At 34.5% G+C, this 21,708-nt stretch overlaps 1 protein-coding gene across 13 annotated transcripts in view; it reads left to right on the plus strand.

The window, feature by feature from the left end:
• LOC106872834 (probable protein phosphatase 2C T23F11.1) overlaps window positions 1-21,708 on the plus strand; it is a 223,620-nt gene that overhangs the window by 143,332 nt on the left and 58,580 nt on the right. For all 13 annotated transcript variants that reach the window (XM_052969731.1, XM_052969728.1, XM_052969730.1 and 10 more), the window contains one exon: window positions 17,624-17,728. In XM_052969731.1, the coding sequence (XP_052825691.1) occupies window positions 17,624-17,728 (105 nt within the window). The remainder of the gene's footprint in view (window positions 1-17,623; window positions 17,729-21,708) is intronic.

A 21,708-nucleotide genomic window follows, 5' to 3' on the forward strand; every position in this document is an offset into this window, starting at 1 on the left:
TAAGCTTAGTACTTATTCTATGGGTCTCTTTTGCCGAACTAAGTTATGGGGACATAAACGCACCAGCATTAGTTGTCAAGTGATGTTGGGACTTTTGAGTTGGATAAGCTATTTGACCGGAAAAATAATTCTAACAGGGCACCACCTGGAAGGTCATGTGCTGTTTATCTTGATAGGATATCATCATGTCACGCACATACGTTTCTGATGCATGTGCCTGATGTACCCTTATCAGATGGGTAGTCATAATAGGTATATTGGGCTTTGTATGTTTGTGCCCCAGTGTCACTTTGATGGCATGTGCTGCTCTCTCACTCAATAATGATAATAATAATAATAATAATAATAATCATGTAAAATTTTGGCATAAGGCCAGCAATTTCAGAGAAGGGGACAATTTGATTACAATCAGTCCCAGTGCTCAACTAGTAGTTATTTTATTGATCCTGAAAGGAAGAAAGATAAAGTCAGTCTCAGCAGAATTTGGACTCCGAACTTAAAAAGCCAGAAGAAATGTAATTTGTCTAGAGTGCCAATAATTCTGTTAGCTAACCACATTCTATTTCAACTGTAGGCACAAGGCCTGAAAGTTTTGAGTGGAGGGTTTAGTCAATTACGTTAACCCTAGTGCTCAACTGGTACTTATTTTATCAATCCTGAAAGGATGAATGGTAACATTGACCTTGGTAAGATTTGAACTCAAATAATAATAATTATAAGACGTGGGGGCTGCATTGCATTTTGTGCAAGGACATAAAACATGTCCTTTTCCAATATTCCTAATTGTAGAACTGCCAGTTACCTGGGCATTGACACACGCATATATTTTAGTAACTTACAATACTGAGAGTCAATGATCCCTTCAAACAAGAATGAGTGACAGTTGCAATGCTTCATATGTTTCTTATGAAGCTACTTTGAAGTGTTATATTGTCATTATGTATTTTACTAGAATAACAGTGTAATTAGTTTTCATTCTGAAAATTGTATGTGAGTAGTGTGAGAGAAAAGATAAGGTTATCTAGGACCATATTACCTAATGTGTCTTTCCCTTTTTAAAATAATAGTATATGATTGGAGAGAGATTTGGCTGCTGTTTGTAGTTTTCAAGCAATCACTTACAAATTTCCATTATTACAGGAGTAGAGAAGCCTGTATATTGTGTGTTATACTTTGTATTATTTTTATTTAGGTGGAAAGGACTTCTAATTAAATTAAGCTATTTTGTTCTTGAAGTGAAATAAATAGTTTTTCTGGTTTATTTTTTTACTTGTTTTAATCATTGGACTGTGGCCATACTGGGGCACTGCTTTGGAAGGTTTTAGCTAAATGAGTGAACCCCAGTACTTATTTTTTTGTTAAGTTCACTTGTTATGCTGTTGGTCTCCTGTGCTGGATTGCTAAGTTACATAAGCATGAGCAAACCAACACCATTTGTCAAGTAGTGGTAGGAGACATACACACACACAGTGGGCTTCTTTTCAGTTTCTATCTACCAAATCCACTTGTAAGGCTTTGGTCAGCCTAGGGTTATTGTGTAGAAGACTCTTGCTCAAGGTGCCATGCAATAGCTGGACTGGACTCTGGACCTTATGGCTGGGAAGCAAACTTCTTAACACACAGCTATGCTTCTACCTGCACCAATTTATTTATTATATTGATTCTTTCATGCTGAATTCCTTCTTTTTTTAGAAATCTGGGACTATTTTTGTAGAGGAGAAGAACAATTGATTGGAACAACTTGATTTTTCCTGGTCCATTTGCTTTTTATTGATTCTGAAAAGATGAAAACAAAGTTGTTTCATGTGGGACTTGAACTCTCCAAACTTGCTTCTAATAGAGAAGTTCTAACTCAATATTCTGTTATTTAGTCATGCATTTCACTGCTCTATGGTATGTACTCCATCATACTGACAATGGCATTTGAGGATATGAGGATATTTTACTGAATTACATAGATGGCGCAGTGGTGGAGTAAAGTCTAGAAGAAATTAGATAATATGTATACATCTTGTGTTGAGCCTTTCAGCTACTGCATATCAATATTAGGAGGAAATAAAAGAATAATGAAAGAGGAATCTAATATGTAGAAGTGTCCATGTGTGATATCCCCCTTGAGGAGAAATCATTGAAATTCATGTCACAAAAATTTACATAACCAGCTGCCTGTAGCATAGGATATCCAAATGTCAAGTATATATGACAGGAAATTCTGCTAGCAGGATTACACTATTGTAATAAGCTCACATTCTCATGTATGCAAACACATGTATAAATTCAGATAAGCATACTCATACATGCACACACACACGTTTGCATGCACACAGATATGTGTTGATATTAATGTATACATTAACACACATGAACAAACGAACCATATATTGTCATGATTTTTAATGAATAATACCTTGGTCATACTGTAAATCATGCCAGTTTCTAGCTCTTTTGGGTCATTTACGCATTTATAGTATGTCAATGTACGGCTTAACTGATTTTGTTGTTATTGCCCCACTTTGCAACCATATGGTTTCAAGTTCAATTTTGTTATCTGCTATAGAACCAGACTGGCCAGTGTCTTGTGATTGAATTTGGTAGGTAGAAACTGTGTGGAAGCTTGTTCTGTGTGCATGCATTTGTATCTGTGTTTGTCACTCACCATTTGAAAACAGGTGTTGGTTTGCTTGTGGTCTTATAGCCCAGCAGTTCAGCAAAGAGAGACCAAAGTATTGGACACATTTTGAAGGTGATATACCGACGTGCTTACAGTCTGATGAATGAAACATGTAAAAGACTAAAAAAATAAAGAATATAATACTATCTAGAGGTGTACATTTTCCAATGTAGTCTTCTTTTCTTGAAGTCAGCAGCATGTGTATTGAGGTGGGATTTGACTGCTTTCTAGCTCGTCAAGTGATCACATAGCGGCACCCTCATTAGATTGTAACAGATGTTGCATTTGGTGTTGATGTAACAGAGTGAATCTGTAATATTTGAAGGCAATGTTGGTTACAAATTTTGGTACAAGGCTGGATTTGAAGGCCATATCAATTCAACTTAATTTATGCATGATCTTTTTCTTAGAAATCCTTTGGTTTTTGAAAGTTGTCCTGTGTTGTAGAGATATTTTATTAGAACTTGTTGAGGCTTTCATTGGGTTATATAGATTAATCTAATAAGAAAGAGTGTTAGCTTGTCAAAGGTTTTTTTTTTTTTCAAAGGGAGATTTGAAATGAGCATTATAAACTAATGACACTCTTATCGGGTATACAGTGCTTCTACTGCCTATGACTAGAAACAAAACAGAACCAGTGAAAGTTAAGTGTCATTTTCTAGGTTGTTAGTGATATAAATGAAGTGTGGTAGTTAAAAGTAGTTGTTAAAACTGTTACACAATATCATTTAAACTATGAACTTACTGCTGTGACTCCTTTGTGTACATTATGATTTCTAGAATTGGCACAGGACCACAGTTTTTGTGAGAGAGAACTGTTGATTAAATCAACTATGATACTTGATGAGTATAATAGTTAATTTAAGACAAGAAAGATTAAAGTCAAAGTTGAATTTTAGAAAGATTTGAACTTGGGTTCTGACATCTCCATGATAATAGTTATATTGTTATTGTTAGGAGAGAAATAATATGGATAATATTATCTCCTGGATAAGCTGCCTACCTATGGACTCTTTCCATTTCTCATCTCTTAGACTGGAAACTTGCTGTCATATTACACCATATACAAATGTGGATATCTCAGTCACTGAGAGCCCTGTGTAACAAAATAATTTTTTTTTGTCTTTGGTCAGTAAGTGTTATTCCCTATTTGCTTCTGTCTAGAAATCAAAGGAAACGACTACTATTTTCTTCAAACTTTGCTTTTGTGACCTGAACATCAATGTTTTGAAACTGACCTATTTTCCATTACATTTCAGGCAGATTCATCTTTGAGTTGTTGAAGCAGAAATATTGTTATAGCAAATATTCTGCTCAGTACCACAGATTTGCTTGTCAGTTGTTTGATCTTAACCACTTGAGCATGTTCCTTAGTGGCTGACCATATGTGCATCTCTGATCATGAGCAGGAGTAGCTGGGGAGCACCATAGCCATGTTTTGAGAGGGTTTCTTTGGGGTTTGAATAAATGTAACAAAAACAAAGTTTGAAGGAAATATTAGCCATTTTCCATACTTTCTAGAGGTAAGCATACAGGAAATAGTAGTTGCTACCCAAGAACAAAAATTGTGTTATACATTATAATTTTTCTTGGCAATCTCAAACCACAGCATAGTAAAGAAAACTGTACCCTAAAGACTGGTCCTCTTTTCCAGAGCTTGAAAATCTTTTAACTTTGGACAACAGCTGACAAAAAGCTCAAGAATATAAAATAAAATTTTGCTGCCATATCTTGGACAATGCTACTGTGGTATACACAAACATTTACACCACATAAAAGAATCAAAAAATCTAGCTAATTAGCATGCAGTTATGCTGCTCTAATGCTTTGCAGTATTTAACCCATAAATGGTTTTTCTACTTCTGAAATACCACCTGTTCCACAGAGCCTAACTACTTGCATGCAACCACCACCCAAACAAGTCCACTTTCTCCCCCTCTTGTCACTTGTACTAAATATTCTTTCCCATGACCTTATACTAGTCACTATTATCTTACACGATAGTCTGTGTGTGTGTGTATGTGTGTATATATGAAATACTAATTTTGCTTGTCAGTTGTAGCTCTGATTAAGAAGATTGTTTCCCATCCATCTGGTTTTTAGTTTAGTTCTACTGTGCAGCACTTTGGGCAAGTGTCTTCTACTTATAGCGCTGGGCCGACTGAAACCTTGTGAGTGGATTTGGTAGATGGAAACTGAAGGGAGCTTGTTGTGTGTGTTTGTGTGTATGTGTGTGAGAGTGGAGTATGCATACCATTGTCTTGACATCATGTGATGGTTGAAAACAAGTGTCACTGTTATACAAGTGGTGTTGTTTGTTTCCACTCTTCCATGAAAAATGTGTCTGCATATGGGGAAATATTACCTTACACTTCACAATCACATTGTTTCAAGATTCTATCTCACTGTATGGTATCTTAGGCATTGAGCAATGCCTTGTGAGTGAAATTTGGTATCTGGAAACTCTGCAAGCCTTTTATGTGTGTGTGTGTGTGTGTGTGTGGGTGTGCACGCGCGCATGTGTGGTATGTGTGTGTGCATGTAATTAATAGGTATTTATTTGTACATGGCACAACATGTATGGTATGAAATCTGAGACAAATTTAAATTAGTTAAATTTCTGTTTTAAGCTTTTGACTGAATTTTTAAACAGCTATTAGTACATTTTATTTGTCTCTTTATGCATAGAAAAATAAAGGAAAATTGTCCTGACACGTTTCCCATTCATTGACCATTCATCTGAGGACAAGTACCTCCTCATTCATCATCTCATGAAGATAACTATAGTAAATTGCTATAGGCATGTCTTTGTGTCTAAGAATCTTACCAAAGCCTTGTGAATGGATTTGGTTGGTAGAAACTGAATCTTATCGTGTGTGTGTGTGTGTGTATACACTTGCACATAATAATAATATTAATCCTTTCTACTATCGGCACAAGGGCTGGGATTTTGTGAGGAGGTGGGTTAGTCAATTACATTAACCCCAGTGATCATCTACCACTTATTTTATCAACCCCCCTCCCCCGAAAGGCTGAAAGGCAAAGCTGGCCTTGGTGGAATTTGAGCTTTGAATGTAGAGATGGATGGAATGCTGCTAAGTATTTTGTCTGGCATGCTAATGATTCTGCCAGCTCACTTCCTTAATAATAATAATAATAATAATAATAATCTTTTCTACTATAAGCACAAGGCCTGAAACTTTTTGGGGAAGGAGCCAGTCGATTACATCGACTCCAGTGATTCACTGGTACTTAATTTATCAACCCCAAAAGGATGAAAGGCAAAGTCGACCTTGGCAGAATTTGAACCCAGTACATGAAGACAGACGAAATGCCGCTAAGCATTTTGCTTGGTGTGCTAACAATTCTGCCAGCTCACCACCTTAATAATAATAATAATAATGAAAAGAAGAAAAATAGTGTTTCTTAAATATATGAAAGCTTTGTATAATTTTGACTTAATACCCTATTTAGAATACCATCAGCTTTCTTATAAAAGTCTTGAATTGTTGGATAACATGTTCAGAGTCTACATTCTTTTGATTAAAATACACTGGCTGTTTACTTGATCAATATTGATCAACCATTTAACTCTCTTCCATCATCTGATGTCTTTCTGAAATAGCCTCTTTGACATGTTAGTGGGGCTGGTATCATCACTGTTTTACCTCTTGTGAGAACAACAGCTGTCAATAAGTGCTGCTGAAGAGAACAGGGTGGGTTGGCTTGCTTCTAAATTTCTATGGAAGAGACTGGGTACTTCCTCCAGTTTCTTGGATATCATAACCACTTGTATGAACATTTGTTTAAAATGTGTGTGTGAGAGAGAGAGATTTTGAATCTCTTTTTATTCTTTGTATATAATTTGATAAACACACACACACACTCTCTCTCTTTCTCTCTCTCTCTCTCTCTCTCTCTCTCTCCCCCTCCCTCCCTCTGCTGAAATCAGGGAATTATGAAGTGAACTCCTTAATCACACAGTTATGCCTGCGTCTCTAATGGAATGGCTGTATAATGTATTTAGAAATAGTACAGTTTTTGAGAACTCTTGGTGTTTTATCTATTTGGCTAACATGCTTCTCAAAGTATGTAATTATGTGACTAAATGCATAATTAAAACTGTGTACTGTCAAATCTGTGACTTTGTGACATCAGCCCAAATAAGTGGAAACACTCCCAAAACAATCAAGGTTATATCATAAAGGTAGGTGAGAATAGCTTGTCTAGTAAAGTAAATATTTTAAATATTTTCATTTATAATTATGAACATGAATAAGGTATTGAAGAAAGGACGATAGGCAGTTTGTTATTGTTGTTGCTTATGATCAAAGACACTCTGACCATGAAAATAGCAGTGTTATTTTAGACTACATTATCCATTTAACTTCAAAGCTGTCATTAAGAATCTTGTGGAGAAACATGGTATTTATTTAGAAGATAGCTAGAGTTTATTTATCAAATCCTCCTCCTCCTTATCATCATCATCATCATCAACAATTAACATCCATTTTTCCATGCTTGCATGGGTCAGATCGAATTTGTTGAGACAGTTTTTCTGTGGCTGGATGCCTTTCCTGTCACCAACCGTTATCTTTTTTGAAGCAAGGTAATATTTCCCCATGACCAGACATGTTTTCCTCCAAATTATTGGGAATGAGTAACATAACTTTAATAGATTTTTGACTTGTGTTGTCCTATATCACTGAGCCACAAAACTGACAATTTCAGTTATAATAACAGTTTTAGTTACATAGCAAACAAATTGAGAGATATGTGGATTTCAGTTAAAGTATAAAATGTTCTTCTAGTTGAAAGCCTGCCTTGCACATTGAACTCGAGCAATGTGAAATAATAGTAACTTAATCTAAAGAATATTATTTTGTTGGAATGTTTTAACCCTGTCCACATTTCTGTTAGATGTCTATCATTAAAATAAAAACTTTTTCTAATGATATAAGACACTATTGAAATTTGCATAGCCATCTAACATATGCTAGCATAAATATCAATTTATGTTATGTTTAATCTACCACTTCTTACTAGATGATTTTACAGTGTGTTATATTATTATATATTATTAGTAGTGTTGCATTACCAAAAACTAAGTCTTTAGATTTGCTTTTATTACATTCCTATAATAACAGTTATTAATTTTTAGATTTTCCTTTGACAGAGAGATTGACTATAAACATTATATGCTTGTAGCCAGTATGTGTAGTATTTTTTGCTGACTGAGTATAAAAAAATTGGTGAAGTGTTAGCTATCTCAACCAAACAAGATTTTGGGTTCTGAAGAAGCTTAGAGCTTATCCCAGTTTTTATAGCATCAAATAGTTGAGAAACATTGCCTTACTAGATAAGAAGAAAATGATTTACAGGCTTTACTTATAGGAAGTAATGAGCTTGGATTGTAAAATTTACAGAACACTTATTAATTACACAGTGTACCATTCTCGACAGTAGTGAGTCTCACTTTCCTGTTAAGTGGATTAGGCCATAGTGCGTTGATTTTTTTTCTTTGGGATTCAACACAATATTGGTGATAAGGACTGGTCTATCAACTTTCAGTTGGTTACTCAGTACTGCAATGACTCAGCTAATTGTAGCCCCCGATGACAAAATCTGTTAGAATATAAGTAGGTGGTTATTCTGGTTATTTTTTTAACATGTTATAAAAGAGAAAAAAAGAAAATCTTTAAAATGGTGCATTGAATGGTGTCAAAAGGCCTTACATAATTCTGCAAATATAGAAATTTATGTAATGGTTGCAACTGCAAGTAATATAGTTCAGAAGTGTAGTAGCATAACCAAATAACAAGTAGGTTATTTAATTTGGTTTTAATAATATTTCGTTTTGGTTATATTTTATTGACGGTTGAGCCTAACCTTGAATAATATTAAGATACTCTTTTGGATGACAATCTTACATCAAAAGTATTATATTAACTCAGCTGATGAAGTCAGTAAAGCAGTCAGCTTATTGGTTGTAGGTCTGATGGTTTGTATACTGTCACCAGTGTTAGAACTGTGTCTCTGGTGGCAAAATTTTCATATTTATTAATGCTCCAGTCTTCCTAGTTTTATGTAAGTATTACAAGTAAAATTCAGCAGTATGGTTTTGGAAGCATCGTATAATTGCCCAGTGTTTTGTTTGCATACTGTGTCAAAGCCAGTCACTCTCAGGCTTGATGAAGGGTATGTGAAATCACACTTTTGAATTATTACATTTTAACATTATGAGTAAAGGAATACTAGAACTGGAAGTGAGAACTATTTATATGTTTTCCAACTAGAAAATACTTGGTCCCATAGAATATTTGGGCCTTCATTGGATGGGGAATAATGATGAATTGTTATAGTTTGTGCTATTGGTATTCAGTTTGTAGTTGAAGAAATGTGATTGGAATGGAAATTTTTGAGGACTGGACACAAGATCTGAGAAATATTGGAAGCCAAAGTATGGAGTGAATTAAATCAGTTTAAATGTGGGTAGGAAATATAACTTCAGAACCTTTTATAATGGCATTAAAAGTCACTAGGAGATACACCTCAATGTAGGGGAAAATGTTTAAAATGAAAGTACATCATTGGAGAGGGAATGAAATCTTACTGGTTAGAAAATAATTGATAATGAAACAGTAACTATAATTTCCCATATTTCGTATTTGACTTTGATTTCAGTTCTAGTGGGAGGCTACAAAAATCTATTGAAACCTTTTGAGAAATACAAATTTTTAGTGTTTATCACAACTTCCCAGTCTGTATGATCCTGCAGTATGATTGTATGTGATATTATTTTGTCCTTGTCAGTTGAATGTGAAAGAGGGAGAATGACCTCTTTGTGCTTCTACTGACTTTAAAAAAAAAACTCTTGAGTACAATAAAATGCAGTGATGTCTACCCTTGGCCCATAAGAAAATTTGTGCTCTGTCCTCAAGCTAATTGATCACTCATTAGTTATGCATTGCTTTCACTAACTGTGGCATTAAGCTGTTCCTGTTTATAGCAAGCAGACTGATCCAGAAAGTGAGACCTATATGGATTGGATATGAATTGTTGACTCTTTACTGCTGTCACTCTTAAGAGAATTAAAATGTCCTGCTACTGTTATGTGTAAAATCATGCAAAGTCATCTTGTTAGGGACCAGATATCTCTAGCTTTAAAAACTTTTACTACTATTATTATTAAAGAACTGTGTGAGTGAAAAATAAATGACTGTGTGCTAGGAATATTGGGAGGCTAATACTGTTGTGTGATGCTTACAATTCACTCTGTCCTGTGAGTGAATTGTAAATTTTGAAAGAATAGAAGATGATTTCAAATTGTTTTTTTTTTAATTATTCTTTTAAATTTTCATAAATGCTTTCATTGGAGAGTTTAATGTTAGAGAACCTGTTTTTATTTCAGTTTAAAATGTGTTTCTAGATTCTTTGTTATGTTTTCATAAGTAATTATAATAATACTGCCTCTCCTAATAGGCAACCAAATGTAATTGATTATTTTTTGTTAACTTGATGTCGAAGAATAATTTAATTAGTTACTAGGAAAATCAGCTTTGTTAGCTGTAAATAATAGGAATAGAAATTTTCATAAGTATCCAAAACATTTTATTCCAATTTTAAAAATTTTATTGCATTTTTACTTTTTTTATGAAAGCTTTTGTAGAGTATTGTTAAAAAGATCATGTGCAGTATTTTTTTTCTTGTTTGTTTAAATTTGTTCCTATATCAAATATATATTTTATATTATAATATCTGCTACATTAATTAACAATTAATTATATGATATACAGTCATTATAGTAAGTCATTTACTTTAATAATATTATGGACTGAACTTTACTGATTCAATATGGTTGATATATCTGTGACTTCTAAAGTCAGACCAGCTATACATACAAGCAGACTAAAATATGATCACTTGGGATGAAATATTAAATACACAGATAGAATTCTGGAATTTAGGCTTTGTATTCTTACTGTTCTAATATTTATTGTAGTAGATTCAAATTATAATGTTCTACTTTTTTTTTTTTTTTCACAATGCCACTTATATATAAGTGGATAAAATATAATTACATTTATGAATTTGTGTTGCAAGATTCCTGGTGTAATTCATTGTATTATTTTTTTTTATATCAACCAGTTGAGACCACCCCTGGTTCTATGATACAAACTTCCTGTTTTAAAGTGGTTTAAATTAAATCCGTTCATGAAAAGTTCATGTTAATTTACTTTCCGAGCACCAATTTAATAACAACAAAATTATTTAACTAAATAGTTTATTATTTTCAAAATTAATTGAAAGAAAGAAAGAAATATGGTTAAGGAAATGGGTTAATACTGTTATTGTTTTTAACTTTGAATCATGATATCTACAACTGTGGAATTTAACTGAAGAACAGGAAAAAGCAGAATTAGATCCTTGTACCACTTTGAATATCAATTATAACAATGATGACAGTAGCAACAATGATGCACTACTGCCAGCCATTTCATTGTTTGATAAGAGTTTAAGAAAATTTATTTGTAGGTTATTATTAGTATTTAGCAAAAACTTAGTAAGATGAAAAATACAGTTGATCCAGATCGGTTTTGACTTGTGGAGCAGTAAGTCACCAAAATAGTTATTCTAATCCTTATAAACCCATCTCCGTGAACACTCCTGTCCATGAAGAAGGCCATATTCTTCAGCTTGAACACCTATAGGCCAACATTTGTGGGAAAAGTATGGACAGCAGTTGAATTCTAGAGGATTGCAGTTCTGGAGATGGAAGACTGGACAAAGTGTTCCTTGAGACACAGTAAGGATAATTGGAAGAGAAGACATGAATGACCTGGTAATAGGTGGTGTGTAACTCAGTAATTCAGAGAAGCAGAGGCTAATATAGTATTATTAGAAGAATCGAAGTGAGGAAAGTATGACTTTTTGGGTTACAGGTTGTGGTATTGCTAAATATGGTCTAGGATATCTGTGTTTAGCAGTATTGTCCCATACAAGGTGGTTGTACTTGAGTTGTACTGCTTTGTTGGGAACATGATCTGACAGTTTGGTGTTACTTCTGCAGTTGCTGATTTTTTTTTCTTTCTGTGAACGACTTTACTAATTCATTACTAGATTGGAATAAGGTATAAACATCACAACCAGCCAAGGGTCCTCTTACAAGTCTTTATGTGTTTAAGAAATTGTTTTGCTGATTGAGAAAATTAGGTCACAGTTACTTTCTCTTCAATAAATATTAGCCTCATGCCGTCATAAGGAATTTTACCATTATAATTTTGTTATTAGGGTAGCTGAGTTGACTAAGATGGTACAAATTCAAAATAGATATTTTATGTTCTTTACCTTGGTGCTTCTTCCTAAATTCAAATCCTAAATAAATGTATTGTGGTCATTTCAAGACTATACTTTCTCCCTAACCAACCATAAAAAAAAATGAGCTGGACTTGGACCTAAACTTTTTTTTTTTGCTTGGTGGGTCTGGAGGAAGGGGCAGTGCCCATAACCTATCAGGCTCTCCAACACCAGTGAGATTAATGTCATTCATGTTTCTCATGAACCTTGGTAAGTCAATACCAGAAACCAGAACTGTTTATGAATCACTGTAGAATTTATGAGAAAGCTAATATTGAGAAAAAAAAACAAACTGAAAATGGAAGCTAAAAGCAAAGTAACACAAGCAGAGAGCAGCTGATTGAGATAATATTTCATAATAATAATAGACAACAGCAATTGTTAACCTAAGATGATTCAAGTCATTATTAATGAAGCTCTATGTTGCCACAATGCTCTAATTTCCATTTCATATTGCAGCTTGATGCTGACAATCAAAACAATAGCTATAACTTCCACAACTGTTTGTTCTCTTGTTCTCACTTCCATTTGGGCTGGTAAGTAGAGAACAACCATTTATATTTTCTCTGTTAACTTTGTGGTGAAATTAAATGGAAAGCAAATATCTGGATAAGTTGAGATAAGCTGTAGTAAATCTTAGTGTTCCACAATAGCTGTGAGGAGCATAAGCAGACCATGAGAGCCTTTTGTTCCTGTGTAATAAGGTCTGTTTAACTGAAATGATGTTGGGGTAGGGGACAGTGTTATTGTCATTCATGTTACTTAGAGATTGAAATATTTGTTCCAGTATGTTACTGGTGCTAATTATTATTTACCTTTGAGTGATGAAAATCCTGCTTGAATTACCAATATTTGAACTCATGAATCTTCAATGCATTTGCCTACATTTTTATCACCATCATTATTATTATTATTCTATATTCTCCAGAGCTATCTATGTCACATCTCAGCTCCATTCTGCAGCTTAGAAATGCAAAACATTTTTCTCAATGCATGAGTTGTTCCAAGTATTGCTGCCAACTGAGTACTTCCCATGAAGTTTGGTATTTACAGCTTTTGATGCCAGAATATTGTTTTCTTTGAGATGGCCTGAAGTACACCAATCACAATAGGTACCACACTCACTTTTGAGGCTCTGAGGATGTGTTTCACTTCCAATGCAAGGTCTTCATACTTCCCAGCTTTATTGTTCACTGCCTTTGCAATATTCTGGTCTGCAGGTGTAGCTACACTGATGAAGGTCCACCCTTTGGGCCCCTTCCATAGGAGAGTGATATCTGGTCAGTCATGTAGCAGCCTTTTATTTGTGTTGATTGGCACATATGTGATCATTCTCTGTTACAAGCAAAAGTTAGTTCTCATACCACTTATTGGACCATTCTAACTCATACCTCCTGCTTATCATCATCATCATCATCATCATCATCATCATCATCATCATATGTTTGTTTTTCATGCAAAAATGGATCAGAGAGGTCATCATGGTTGGAATCGGCACATATTTGTGAGTATTTCTCGACTAGATGGGTCAAGGGATCTCATCTCATTCGCATTTCATTTTTGGTTTGGCATCTATTGCTGGATACCCTTCCTAAATATCAACCACTTCACATAGAGTGTACTGGATGCTTGTTTTCATGACACCCAGCATTAGGGAGGCGTTATGTCTTCAGCAAGATTCACACTTTATAACATGAACTAGATGCATTTTTTGTGATACTAGCACAAAAGGGAGAGCCATAGCTTTGATGTGATTAAAAGGATTCGCAGCGACATCACCTGCCAGTCTCTTTACAGAATGAGAAACATGAATGCTCAACGCATGAAAGAATGAATAATAGTGGTTGAATTACCAATGCTGTGCTTTCTGTTAATAGGGGTGATACCTCATCACCTTGGAGCTACCTTTAATTCATTCTTTCACTTTTAATTCTAATGTGATAACACTTAGTTCAAGATATATAAAAATGCACATTTATTATTCAATTACCAGTTAATAATTGTCCCAGCAGTTGCAAGGTTACAAGGTATTTACAATTACATATTAACCCTTAAATTAACATTTAATACATGTACTTAATATATATCTATCTATATATATAAAGATGAGAATGTGTGTCTGTGAGTCTGTCTGTGTGAATCCCTAAAACTTGAGAACTACACAACCAATTTCATTCAAATTTTACACATGCCTTACTTATGGTCCAGGTAATGTTTTAGGCCAAAAAATTTTTTAACTTCTTGTCTAGTGCAAACCCAGTGCAATATCACATCTCCTCCACTATTGCAGTATTACGTGTCAAAAGTGAAACAATAACATCTCTCTATTCTAATGTCAGACAGTTTCACTTTAATAGTTTCACTTTAATAGTTTCACTTTAATAGTTTCACTTTAATAGTTTCACTTTAATAGTTTCACTTTAATACTGAAACTATTATCTCACATATATACATTAACTATAAAAACATTGTCTGGTAACATAAAATATAAACTGAAGCTAAAATTTATTAAAATATTCTTATTGTTTCTTCAACTTACTGAAGAAGGGCTCCTGGCTCCTTTTACTGCAGGCAAAGGAGTCAAAAACGAAGATATTTTGACTTGTCCGGGCATTGCTATTACAGACAAATTAACAATTCGACTCGAGAGATAAACCCAAACCACCTCGTGCTGACTGCAAAACTCCTGCCAAATTAGCCAGAAACACACACACATGTCCATTTCATATATCTTCTTTCAATTTTTGCTCTCTGCAAATAAAATTTTTACAGATACAACTGCTTACAAAAATGGGGATTAATGTATAATTTCTTTCTATATTCATAATTAAATCAATGTTTTCATGATTAGTCAGAGGTCCAATAGAATAGCTCTCACAAACAGACTACGTACAAATTCATTCTTCAGGAGTTTTCAAACTACATAATAGGCAGAATCGTTGGATTAAGACAGTAGGGTGTTTTGAGGGAGATTTGGTTGCTATTTCTTTATTGCCCACAAGGGGCTAAACATAGAGGGGACAAACAAGGACAGACAAAGGGATTAAGTCAATTACATGGACCCCAGTGCGTAACTGGTACTTAATTCATCGACCCTGAAAGGATGAAAGGCAAAGTCGACCTTGGCGGACTTTGAACTCAGAACGTAACGGCAGATGAAATACCGCTAAGCATTTCGCCTGGCATGCTAACGTTTCTGCCAGCTCACCGCCTTAGCCAGCTCACTGCCTTTGGCTGCTATTTCTACCAGGTCTAGCTACCATGTAGAGGTCTGATCTTAATTTTCATTCATATATTTGCATTTCAAAAATTAAGCATAATCTTTACCATAAATCAACTATCGTAAAACTATCTATGATAATTATTGTGGGATTTACCATTAAATTAGCAGTTCTATTTGGTTAATCTATATATATATCAAATGGTTCCATCAAATGAAATCATACCCCACCAGTGTCAACATGTAATTTTTTTTCCATTTCAATTAAAACAATATAAAATCTTATAAGAGATAATTTTTCTATAGTCAAATATAGTACAGGACATTTTATACCATGATGATGACGACAACATCACATTTTGTATATGAGTATGTATGTGTCTGTCAGTATGTGTGTGTGTGTATGAATCTGTATGTGTCTATCAGTGTGTGTGTGTTTCTGCATTTGATGACGTTACATTTTGTATATGAGTGTCTATGTGTCTGTGAGTGTATGAGTGTGTATGTCTCAGTGTGTGTGTGTGTTTCCATGTTAGGGATGTTATTCAACACACACACATCTACACATACATGTTGACATCTAACGTGTGAATAAATGTGGTGTGTCTCTGTCTTACTATATAGTATTACACCCCACACACGACTGTCAATATGTAATTTTTTTTCATTTCCATTAAAGCAATGTAACATTTCATAGGCATAATCTTTCTATAGTCAGCTATAGTACAGGACATTTTATATGAGTGTGTCTGTGTGTTTGATACGTACGAGATAGTAAAGGACATTTTATACCATGATGATGATGTCACATATTGTATATCTGTGTGTTTATGTAAGAAATCATTTTTTGCAGATTGGCAGAATCATTAGAGCATTGGTCAAAATGCTTTGCAGTTTTTAGTTATGGCTCTTTATGTTCTAAGTTCAAATCCTGCTATGGTCAACTTTTCTTTTTATTCTTCCAGGGTTGGTGTAATAAAGTACTCAGCAAGTTCTGAGATCAATAAATTTGACTATTCATTTCCTCAAATTTATAGTTTTGCAAGAAATATTAATGCTAATTATTATAACAAGTATATTCTGAGTATTAAAACTGTTCTAAACGCCCTCATTCAGTGTTTGAACATTGCTGAGTGGTAAAGTTATGTTGAGCAACTGTTGTCACGTGCAGGAGTGATCCACTTATTGACTGACCATCATGTAGTTTGTTCTGCTACCTTCCTTTGGCTGGGATGAGTAACCAGTTTTCCTCTGTTTGATTGTTATGATGAAAGAGGTTGTGTTATAGATAAGATTGAAAAGACTGAGGACAGACAGATACTTTCTTCATTCGCCAAATTCTCACCAACTTGAAAAATTGATGAGAGTTTCATTCACTGAGGATGGTGCAGGTGGATAGGGAGGTGTTGCCCTCCAGTAAATTTACTGAAAGATGAGTGAGAGTGGTAAGCACAGCCTGATTGAAAGGGACTCATCTCAATATATATGTGTGTGCAGGAAAACACAGCTGGGAGAGAGCACTTGCCCTTGATTAGGGTAATATTGGATCTATAGATTTTCTTGATTGGTACCAGGTGATTGTCATTCTATCAGGATATCTCAGTTCATTCATTTTGAGCACTGATATTTTTCATGCTTGTATTTTCATAATCAATTCTGTATAAATCTTCACTGATTTTTTTGTTAATTTGTTTTAGTAGTGTCCACTCATCTATTACTTTGTGTCAAATAAAGATATTGCTATAACTTATCTTCTCCGTTTGTAAGATGGCAGGTTGGCAGAATTGTTAGCATGTCAGACAAGATTCTTAGGAGCGTTTCTTTTGACTCTTTTACATTCTGTGTTCAAATTCTGCAGAGGTCTACCTTGCTTTTTATCCTTTTGGGGGTTGATAAAATAAGTACCAGTTGAACTCAGGATCAATGTATTTGATTTATTCGTCCTGTAAAGTTGTTGTCCTTGTGCCAAAATTTAAAACAAATCTAGCTGTAAGTTCATTTATCAACCCTGAAAGGATGAAAGGCAAAGGTGACTTTGGAATTTGGATTCAGAACATAAAGCTAGAAGATATGCTGCTATGAATTTTGTCAGACTCGCAAATAATTCTTCCAGCTCACCATCATTATTTCCTCCACTTAGAGATTTATCATTATATGGAAGATGAAGATAGTGTTGAGAACTTCTTACCTGTAAAAGAAAAAAAAAAAAAAACAACCTTCGACATTCCTGCTATTGAGAACATGAGTTTCATCTTCCTGAATATCCAACAAAATAATAATGATAAAAAAATTATATCCTAAAATCATTTCAAATTTCTGTATTGCCTTCTTATGTTTGTGTTATATAATTTAATATAACTTTTTTTTTCTTGCAGACATGGGTCACACATTATCAGAACCTGTGACTTCGAAGACTACGTCTAGTTGTGAAAACCATTATGTAAAAGTGGGTTCATCTTGCATGCAAGGATGGCGAATCAGTATCCTTTTTGAACATTTTGATTTTATTTTTTCATTCATCACCACAAATGAAGTTGCTAAGATATACACATTTACCAGTGCATATATAGTCATTTATACTTTCATCTTCAATAGCATACATAGATATATACCTTCACACACACATATGCACTATTATAATGAAAGCTACAAAAAAACCCAAAAAAACATGAAATACAGCTACCCACTCTTTCCTGGGCATCCTATTAGTTTATTTTGCATTTTTTAATGATAGAATTCATGCCTATCAATGGTTATAGATGTGCAAATTCCAATGCATCAGGCAACACTGATTCAGATGTTGGCAGGCAGAAATATTATCCCAAGAAAGATTCTTTATAATAATATCTTTACTGCCTTAACTAATCAAATACTATATATTGCTTGTTGAAAATCACCCACCCACACACATGCACACCCCATCATCATCATCATACATCCGTTTTCCATGCTGGCATGGTATGGCTGGATGCCCTTTCTAATGCCAACCACTCCACAAAGTGTACAAGGTGCCTTTTACATGTTGCTGGCAGGGGTGTTTTCTCGAGCACAGCAAATCACCAAAGGTCTCAATCACTTGTAATCTCTCTCTCTCTCTCTCTCCCTCTCTCCCCCCCCTCTCTCTCTCTCTCTCTCTATATATATATATATATATATATACATGTATATGGTGAGAGAGATTTGAGTAAATAGGAGAAATAGGGAAAAAGTAGGACTAACTACATATGTATATAAATTGGCTGTAAAGTTACACAAGTGAAACTCTTGGCAACTGAGTCACTTATGTAACTTTTGGAGGAAGTAAGTAAATCGTGATAGACCATTATTGAAAGCTAAACTTAGTCAATCCCATCTTCCACTCTTATGTTGGTGACAGCCCTGTGGTTTCACCACAGGGTCTACTTTTGCAACAAGGCTAAATATATGTTTGGTAAACATATGGTGCTAAATCTACTTACAAATTTAATCTCTCACACACTGCATTGATGCCCTCATACATACATACATGCATGCATGCATACATACATGTGTGTGTATACACCAATACATTCCATATCAGAAATGCTGTTTTTATGCCATTCTACTTTTCTTGTGGTAATTGCTGCAGTTTTGTTATTGCTTATTTTTTTCTTTTGCTTTTTATTTATTTATTTTTTGATAAAAAATTGGTTTCCTTTCAGGAATTTTTTCTGTTTCTGTTATTTTTTTATTTCAAATTCTACAGATTTTTAAAAAATTATTCTTGTTTATAAAATTTTCACCTTTTCTACTTTTATTTCTTTTCATGAATTTTATTTATCATCATCATCATCATCATCATCATCATCATCATCATTATTATTATAATTTTGTTTTTTCTCTGTCTGTTCTTTGTCATTTATTTATTCGTGCTTGGAGGAAATGTATGATTTGATTGTGGCAGGGTCTGTGACTGGATCAATACATTCCTTCAGTTGCATTTCCTCTATCCTTCAGCATCTTCAGTTACATCGCACCAACCAACTATTCCATCATTGATGTGTTATTGAGATAGATTGTATTGAGATAGATTCTAGCTAGATTCCTAATGATAACTAGCTACTCCTCTGCCCTCCCGTATATAACTTTTATTCGTCTGTGACCTACTTGAGGAGGGGTGGAGGTGGTGGAATACAATCCTTTCTCTTTCCTCCTACCTGTTCACCCATCTCCCTTCCACCTCACTCTTTTCCCTGAATTTTATCAATATATCTTCACTCTAATTCTAACAGCTATTGAAGTAATCTAACACACACACACACACACACACACACACACATGTATTGAGAGAGAGAGAGAGACAACCCCCCCCACACACACACACATAGGTGACCATGTAATTATACACATATTCACACATATGCATACTTTTATATGCATATATATTTTTGTTTGTGTGTATATGTGTGTGTGTGTGTGTGTATATATATATATATATATATAGACACACACACACACACACACACACACACACACACACACACACACACACACAAGTGTAAACATTCTCAGGTACACCTACTGATACATATATTTTTAAACACCTTCATGTATAGTGATGTTCATCTAATAAATGATAAGTTAAGATATGCAACAGCAATAACAACATTCAATTATGCATAGACTGATTTCATATGTTATTTAATACTTCTGTTACTGTTTTTCTGATATAACATAAAGCATAGCTGTGTGGTTAAGAAGCTTGCTTCCAAACCATGTGGTCTTACATTCAGTCCCACTGTGTGGCATCTTGGGCAAGTGCCTTCTGCTATAGCTTCAGGCTGACCAAAGCTCTGTTGGTGCATTTAGTAGACTGAATTGAAAGAATCCTGTTATGTGTGTGTGTGTGTGTGTGTGTGTGAGCAAGTGTGTTTGTCCCTCATCACACCAACCAGTGTTGGTTTGCTTAAGTTTCGGTAACTTAGCAGTTTGGTGAAAAGCGATGGATAGAATAAGAAACAGGCTTTAAAAAGAAAATCAGTTCTGGGGTTGATATGTTTCACTCAACCTTTAGAAACAATGCCCCAATATGTCTGCAGTCCAATGACCAAAACAAGTAAAAGAGAAAAGATATCAATATTTTCAAATTAATTTTGAAAACAATCAAGAATTTTGAGGAATTTAGTAAAAGTGGTTTGACTGGTCTCCATTAGTCAGTATATAAGTATATATTTGCAGGCTTGGGCAAGGGTTCTGTTAGCATGCTAGGTGAAATGCTTAGCAGTATTTCGTCTGCCACTATGTTCTAAGTTCAAATTCTGCTGAGGTCAACTTTGCCTTTTGTCCTTTCAAGGTCGATAAATTAAGTACCAGTGAAATTTTAGGTCTTGTGCCTATAGTGGAAAGGATTATTATTATTTGGTGATTTGTCAGAATTGTCCAAGTGTCAGAAAAAATGCATTTGGTTGTTTGTGGTAGCATGTGAACTCAGAATGTAAAGAATTAGAATTCTTTACATTCTGAGTTCACATGCTACCTAGGTCATCTTTGCATTTTATTCTTCCAGGGTTGAAACTATCTCTTGTTCAGGGTGTCCCAAAAGTCACTGATGGGTTTCAATTTTTAATAACTTTACAAATAAATGTATGAAATTTTGATATAATATAAAGGACATAATAGAAATGAATATGCACATATCAAATTTTGCAATACGTCAATATCACGTATGAAAAATGACATCATTTAAATGGCAGTCATTTTTGGCTTCGCACGCCTGTGCTCTTTGCAAAACTTGCACCATAAAACCCTCAAGTTTTCAGATCCCACTTCTCTCATTTCCCTATTGATGTTCTCCTTCAGTTGTACCAGGGTCTCTGGTTTGTTGACGCAAACCCTCTCTTTCAGGTATCCCCACTATCCGGGTTGGTCAAGTCTGGGGAATGTGAAGGCCAATTGACATTGCTGTAGCAGATTATTCTCTCTCCAAAGCACTGCTGTAGCAACTGCATTGTTTCTCTTGTGGTATGAGCAGTTGCCCCATCTTGCCAGAACCATGTGTGAGGTCTACTTTGAATGGCCGGGAGCAAAAAAGTTTTAATCATGGATACCTGAAAGAGAGGGTTTATGTTAACAAACCGGAAACACTGGTGCCACTGAAGGAGAACATCAATAGAGAAATCAGTAGTGGGGTCTGAAACTCTTGAGGGTGTTACGGTGCCATTCAAGTGATGTTATTTTTCATATGTAGTGGTGTTGCAAAATTTGTCTTGTGCATATTAATTTCCTTGATGCCCTTTATATTGTATCAAAATTTCCTGCATTTATTTGTGAAGTTAAGGAAGTTATTAAAAATTGAAACATATCAGTGACTTTTGGGATACCCTGTATATACTTCTTACTAACCTCAGATGAAAAACAGGCCAACCTCAGTGGGATTTCAACTTTGAATGCAAAAGGCCAAAACAAAATGGTTATGTATTTAGTTTTCTCTACCATTTCCATT

Source organism: Octopus bimaculoides, chromosome 7 (genome assembly GCF_001194135.2).
Source record: "Octopus bimaculoides isolate UCB-OBI-ISO-001 chromosome 7, ASM119413v2, whole genome shotgun sequence".
Lineage (NCBI taxonomy): Eukaryota > Metazoa > Mollusca > Cephalopoda > Octopoda > Octopodidae > Octopus > Octopus bimaculoides.